The following is a 7,368-nucleotide window of genomic DNA, read 5'->3' as shown; positions in this document are numbered from 1 at the left end:
CGACGCCCACGCCCACTGGAAAGGTGGTTTCCCGCGCCCGCGGGCTTCTAGAGGACCTGGTTATATGAATGGATAGATTTAGCCGCTGATTTTAATAAAAGTCTGGAAAGATAGTTTTTTTTTTTTTTGGAGGCGTGCCAATCATTCTGGGGTTGCAAAACCGGGATTGGATTTTGGTATTGACCCGGTCAAAAAGTCTACTCAAAAATAATATTTAATAGTTTTTTTTAATATTATCTTTTTTTTTTCCATTATCAAAATGACATAATTTTTCGGAATAAATATTGTGGATAAAATATAATATTTTAAAAAATAATAACTTAAAACGGTTTAAAAATAAAAAAATTTCTTATTTTTATGATTTTTTTAAAGAAAAAAAGTATGTATGAAAAGTAACGAATATCTTAATATTTTTAAATAGTAAACTCATCATCTAGTTGAAGACATGACATGTTTTCTAGTCATGTTAATAAATAAATTTTATATGGGATATTTTAATAATTAAAAAAATAGATTAAAAAATTAGTCCTATTTAATATATATATATATATATATATTAAGTGGATATTTGGAAATGTGACCGTGTGAATAATGCAATATTAGGTTATGTTCGTCATCTAGTCATATTTGTTATTAGGTGTAAGCATATAACTAAAAAACTCTAAATCCAGCGATACTTGGTCCCATGTGAACAAATAAAAGTGAGGCATTAAAGGTCTCAAATTCAAGATTTGTTAAAAGTATTAGTGGTAACAGATCACCGGTTGTAAGTGCGAGCTGGAAACATTGTATGGTCAATTTGTGGCTCGTGGACGCCTATTGTATATAACGTTTTTTACTTTTTTAAAAAAAATTATAATTTCAATTAAATCTCATTAAAAATAATTTAAAATTATAGGTACATAGCAATTTTTATTTTTTATTTTTGGTTTGGATCATTCTCATCTTCTATCATCCATCTATTCTATTATAGCGTACAAGAAAATTAACTATCTCATTAAGATAAAAACCAGCTAAATAATTAGGAAAATTATCTTGAAAGTATGCAAAAAGTGGAAATATTCTTTTCTTTTTTTTATAAAAGGTTCGAGGTCAATCTCATGAAAACACCTATGATGTTTTATGTTTTTAGAATCTTTTGCCATGTAGCTGCGGACCATCCAGCTGAGCACATGATTCACAAAAAGATTAAAGGTAATCATTAGTTTTTAGTGCACGTTTATGGAATGGTGAAGCATCTTATCTAACGTGGGCTCACCAAACTTCGGTAATTCTAGTTTATTACATTAATTGGTCAGTCAAATTTCAGCATTATTGTGAGTAAAATTATGGACTTTACTGCTGAAAATTACAATTATGTTTTTTTTCAACAATTAAAAAAAAAAAAAATCATGTGTGCATAAGATAGTGGTCATTTGGAGGATATGAATATCCAACTCTGCCTCTATGCTAATAAACCAAAAAGTTGTTGGATTCTCTTTATCTTTAAATATGTTACTTTCTCTCATCTTTTTTTTATTCGTTTATTTTAATTAATTAACATAAATTAAGATCATATGTTAAAGTTATACCTTACTTGTTTGGAGGTTTTGCATGGTTTTAGATAAAACCTTGTTTGGATCCAAGATTTTTTACATGGTATGGTTTGAGGGTAAAATGGAAGCTCCATTTTACCCCCACTTTTCAACTCTCCAAATTGAGGGGTTGAGAGGTTTATATATTTTTACTTGATTAAAATGACTTTTTACACTTTTAACAATTATATACGTGCCTTTCAATTTGTATTTGAAAAGTTTTACCATTTATGGTTTTAATTTAATTATAACAAATAAAAATATATTATCAAAAAGTTATGTTTGATATGTATATATTTTAACATTGAAAGGGTTTTTTTTCCATAATTTTAATATATAACTTTATCTTACCTTACCTTCAAACCAAGTACAACATGGTTCAAAAACCTTCATTTACTCCAAGCAAAGTATGACATACAACCTTATTTACCATACCTTAAAATAATTAATTAACAAAAATTTTAAATTAAAATTTTTAAATAATAAAATACAGTAAAATTTAAGAAAATTAATTAATATATCAAAATAAATATTTTTTTATCAAATTTAGATTTTTTTTTGTATGATTCTGACTAACGGATAACTAGAAATCTATAACGAAATTTTAGAATTATTTAGATTTTATTTTAATAAATATCTTTTCACTCATATATTTAAAATTTGTGAATAAAACACAACAAACTGAAAATCTAACAAAAAAAAAATTGTAATAATATAAAAACGACAAAAGCTCTTATTTATAATTAAAAGAAATAAATATTATATTAATTTTGGATAAAAAATGCATGAATAGAATTTTGAAAAATTAGTTAAAGAAGATACGACCAACTAAATATTAAAATAAAATATTTAATATTTAAAAATTTAGAAATTAACTAAGATTAAATTACATTCATTAAATATTAAATTAAAACATTTTTGTATTATGATAATTATTGGTAGTCTTTCAAAATTTGAGTTTTTAAATTATTATTAAAAAATCTAAAAATGAGGATTTAAAAAAAATTAAAGAGAAGTAATTGCTTAGACTTATCCTTGAGTTGATATTGTTCAGATTTATAATTGTAAAAATATAAATAATATTTTAAATTAATTCTCATTTATAGGCATATGTAATTTAATAATTTATTAGAATTTATTTAAATATTTTTTAAATTAATTTTTTATAAGTTATTTGCATTTAAGATCTTTTTAATCACAAATTAACTGATATTTAAATATTTTTGAAAAATAATAATTTTCATTTAAACTTTTATTTAAATTAATCATAATTTAAAAACTTATTTATTACTAAACCAAAGCTTTAATATTTCTCAAATCTCTAAAATAATGCACATTGAGCGATCATACATATTTTTACAAATTTTCTTAAAATTTAAAAAAATAGCAAACTCAACAAAACATATAATAAATAAATAATAAATAAATCATTCAACTAAGAAAATAAAATAAAATAAATAAAAATATAATGAAAATATAAAAATATATACAGATAAAAACTTAAAAAATTAAAAAAATTTAAAAATATATTAAAAGAAACTTTGAAAGGGCGTGGCGAAAGGAGGCCGGAGGGGAGGGGACGTGGGCTAAAGAGAGGTGAGGGTGTTGGGAGGAAAAAGTGTATGCAAGGTCAATGCAGACCACGGTGGCATGTGTCATTCCGCCCCTGATTTACCATATCTTACCGTACTATGTAAAACCATTCTAAATCTCCAAACAAGCAAAACATTAGGTGAAAATCTAAAATATATAAAAATATATATTAATTTTTTTAAAATTAATTTTATTTAAAATATGATTTAATAAAATATATAGTTAAATATGTTTAGCAGAAGTTAATGCTTTATGAATTTTCTAAATTAAAAAAAAAAGTTCCAGATAAATAAAAAGGACTGGAGTGGAGTGAGTTAAAACAATAATTATTATTTATTTTTAGCATTTTGTTTATAATTAGATCTAAATCCACTTGGTGAAAAACAACCAATCACAACCCTTCCCTCCCAAATCCATTAAAACCTACCTACCAATGAAGCCCTTCTTCCTCCTCCGTTCAAAGAGAACTCCCCACCCTTCCGTGCTCTCCTCCGTCTCCTCCCTTTCCTCCGATTCCAACTCCAACTCCTCTCTCATCCTCCAAACCAAACATCTTCTTCGCAAATCCCAGGACCACCTCCACGTCCTCTCCCTCATCGACTCCGGCTCACTCCAACCCCGCCTTGACCTCTACTCCGACCTCATCAAGCAATGCACCAACCTCAAGAAGCTCAGAGAAGGCATGGCCGTCCATCAACACTTCTTGAGTTCCAGATTCAATCCTGACCTCTTCTTCCTCAACTCAGTTGTCAACATGTACTGCAAGTGCGCCAGCCTTGAGGATGCACGGAAAGTGTTTGATGAAATGCCCGAGAGGGATGTTGTCACTTGGACTGCTCTAATGACTGGGTATGCACAGAATGAACAGCCCTTGGATGCGCTCAGGTTGTTTCCAATGATGCTTGGTTTGGGTGTGCCGCCGAATCAGTTCACATTTGCGACCCTCTTCAAGGCCGCTGGTGCTGCCAATGGGTATGAAATTGGGGAGCAAGTGCATGCTGTTTGTGTTAAATTTGGTTGTGATTTGGATGTTTATGTGGGGAGTTCTTTGTTGGATATGTATGCCCGGCAGGAGAGGATGCTGGAGGCTTGTTTGGTTTTTGATATGCTGGAATCGAAGAATGAGGTTTCGTGGAATGCGTTAATAGCGGGTTATGCAAGGAAAGTGGATGGAGAGAATGCAATGATGAAATTTAGGGAGATGCAAAGGAGTGGTTTTAAGGCAACTCATTTCACTTATTCCAGTCTTTTCAGTGCTTGTGCTGGCACTGGAGCTCTGGAGCAGGGAAAATGGGTGCACGCGCACATGGTGAAGTCGGGGCAGAAGTTGATTGCTTTCATTGGTAATACACTCCTTGACATGTATGCTAAGGCGGGGAGCATCCAAGATGCGAGGAAAGTGTTTGATCGGTTGGATAAAAGAGATGTTGTTTCTTGGAATTCTATGCTGAAAGCATGTGCTCATCATGGTCTTGGAAAGGAAACTATTTCCCTATTTGAGGAAATGCGCAGCTTTGGCATTCAACCTAATCATATAACTTTCGTTTGTGTTCTCACTGCTTGCAGCCATGCAGGACTGTTGGCTGAAGGTCAGCATTATCTTAAAATGATGAAGATGTACAAGTTGGAACCAGAGATTGAGCACTATGTGACTGTAGTTGATCTTCTTGGTCGAGCTGGTCTTCTTGAACAAGCGCAGAAGTTCATTGATGAAATGCCAATTGAACCAAATGCCGCTGTTTGGGGGGCTTTACTTGGAGCTTGTAGAATGCACAAGAATGTTGAACTCGGAAAATTTGCTGCTGAACGTGTGTTTCAACTTGATCCTCATGATTCCGGACCTCCTGTTTTGCTTTCAAACATTTATGCATCCACTGGTAGATGGACTGAAGCAGCGAGGGTGAGGAAAATGATGAAAGAAAGTGGGGTGAAGAAAGAGCCTGCTTGCAGTTGGGTCGAGATGGAAAACTCTGTTCATATGTTTGTTGCCAATGATGACTCACATCCGCAAATTAGAGAGATTCTTAAATTTTGGGAGGAGACCAATGTGAAAATTAAAGAAGTGGGCTATGTTCCAGATAAGAATCATGTGCTTTTGTTTGTGGATGAAGAGGAAAGAGAGGCGAGATTGCAGTACCACTGCGAGAAGATCGCTCTTGCATTCGCACTGCTAAACATGCCTCCGGGGGCAACTATTCGCATTATGAAGAACATTAGGGTCTGTGGGGATTGCCATTCTGCAATTAAACTTGTGTCAAAAGTTATGGAGAGGGAGATCATTGTGAGGGACAAAAACCGGTTCCATCATTTCAGCAAGGGTTCTTGTTCATGTGACGATTATTGGTGACCTGAAATTCATGATTTCTGTTTTTCAAGCACAGAAAAAGTAAAGCAGATTTTTGAAGCACAATTATGTAAACATCTGAAAAGATGGTTTTATATGCACCCTTCATGGAAAGTGGACCAGATAATCAAGAAGCTAGCGACTTCACTTCCATCCTTCACTTCAAATGTAAAGCATTTGTTGGGATGCGCAATTTATTACAGGACACATAAAACACTGGTGAACACATCAATCCAAAAGCCCAATTCCTCTTGGAGCATCAATTGGTATGAGATTGTTGTCTCTTCTTCTCTTTATAGATTCTGTAGATAATTTATTTCGCATCAATAAAGCTAAATTTTCTCCATATGGATTGGCTGTTTTGCATGATATTTCTGTATGTTAACCATGTTTTTTTTTTGTTTTTATGTATTTTGTGTTTCTACATTGGCAATTAAAATCTCTTTTAGCTATATTTGATTCCATTTATACTTTATTTTGCTTATATATGACTGACTTTGGGATATTTCTGTGTATGTTACTTCTTACTTAGGTTGTTCATATGTTTCTTGTTTTCACACTACTAATTAAGCCTATTCCTTATACACTTAGATTCCTTTGGAATATGTTTTCCGTCTGAAAAGGTACATGAACAGCCATTTGATCCCCCATGAAAAACTAATGGATTTTAATCATAATGTGATCTCTAACATGTAATCCTGAAAACATACTGTTACTCTAGCCACAATAATATTTGTCATGAAATTTCATGTTATATTGAAAGTCTTGTTGCTTGTTACTTTTTCATGCAGGTTGAAATGAAGGTCAATCTGGTATATCAAAATTGATTGCTATGGAGTAATCCACTTGAAGAACTGAATTCAATATCAATGCAAGCATGAGCATCTTTTCCAAAATTGAACTCTGAGGTACCATGCAATTTTGATAAATATTTTTTGTATGTGATTGTTTGATATTGTTAGAAAAAAAAATATATAAATTGTTGTTTAATTTTGTTTTTTTAGATCTAAATCTTGTGATAAGATCAATGGAATTGTAAGTTAAGTTTTTATGCATCTATTAAAGTTATGAAAATTAAAAAAAAAAAATCTTCTAAACTAATTTATTGATTTTGTTGATTTTCTTATACACTTTTATTTTGAAGTAACAGATATTCATAGGCACCATTCGTGTGAAGACAAAAAATAAGTCATGTTTCATATTCATATTCATGTTAATATATTGTCATTTGCTTGATTTTCATTATAAAATATGTAAAAATGTTATGTAGTTGATTACTTATCATACTTGAAGTGCATAAGTTATTTTAATGTTTTGTGTAAGAACTAATCACATAACTTTAAATTAAAAAATGATGCAATGAAAAAACTTTTATGCACCCAAATTTTGGGGGCATGAGCATTTCTTGCTCTTTAATTTATCATTTTAGTATTGATAAAAGAAAAAAAAATGATTTATTTTTATAATACTTTCAATACATTTATAGTATTATTAAATTATCATAATTAAATTAGCTTTTGTCATTAAAACATTTAATTATCATAATTAAATAAATAACTATTAAAATATTTAATAGTCATAATTAAAATAGATATTGAAAGAAGTTTAGGAAGGTAGAAACTTTATTCATTTTATTTTACATAAAAAGATAATGAGAGTGTATTATTTAATTAAATATTTAACTATAAAAATTAAATTGGATAATAGTTAAATGGATTAATTGTTTTACTTATAATAATAACGTATAATAGTTGAAGTGAATATTTATTTATAATATTTAAAGTGAATAATTTTGTTTAAATTATTTTATAAATAAAAAAAAAATTCAGTTAACCTTAAATATACTTTCAATTTATA

General features: G+C 30.0%; 1 protein-coding gene across 1 annotated transcript; it reads left to right on the top strand.

Moving 5' to 3' along the window:
- Positions 1 to 3,572: 3,572 nt before the first annotated feature.
- LOC120266557 (pentatricopeptide repeat-containing protein At3g24000, mitochondrial) lies at positions 3,573 to 6,695 on the top strand. Its single transcript, XM_039274197.1, has 3 exons — positions 3,573 to 5,777; positions 6,303 to 6,419; positions 6,662 to 6,695. Exon 1 carries the CDS (start codon positions 3,601 to 3,603, stop codon positions 5,512 to 5,514), a length of 1,914 nt encoding a protein of 637 aa, XP_039130131.1. The 5' UTR covers positions 3,573 to 3,600; the 3' UTR covers positions 5,515 to 5,777; positions 6,303 to 6,419; positions 6,662 to 6,695.
- The last annotated feature ends 673 nt before the right edge of the window (positions 6,696 to 7,368 follow it).

The sequence above is a fragment of the Dioscorea cayenensis genome, chromosome 8 (genome assembly GCF_009730915.1).
Source record: "Dioscorea cayenensis subsp. rotundata cultivar TDr96_F1 chromosome 8, TDr96_F1_v2_PseudoChromosome.rev07_lg8_w22 25.fasta, whole genome shotgun sequence".
Taxonomy (NCBI): Eukaryota; Viridiplantae; Streptophyta; class Magnoliopsida; order Dioscoreales; family Dioscoreaceae; genus Dioscorea; species Dioscorea cayenensis.
Note: the sequence above shows the minus strand (reverse complement) of the source record. Positions and strands in the feature narration are given on the sequence as shown.

Bases quoted from the DNA above. Each gene is read 5' to 3' on its own strand.
- LOC120266557 (XM_039274197.1), top strand. From the start codon at position 3,601: ATGAAGCCCTTCTTCCTCCTCCGTTCAAAGAGAACTCCCCACCCTTCC.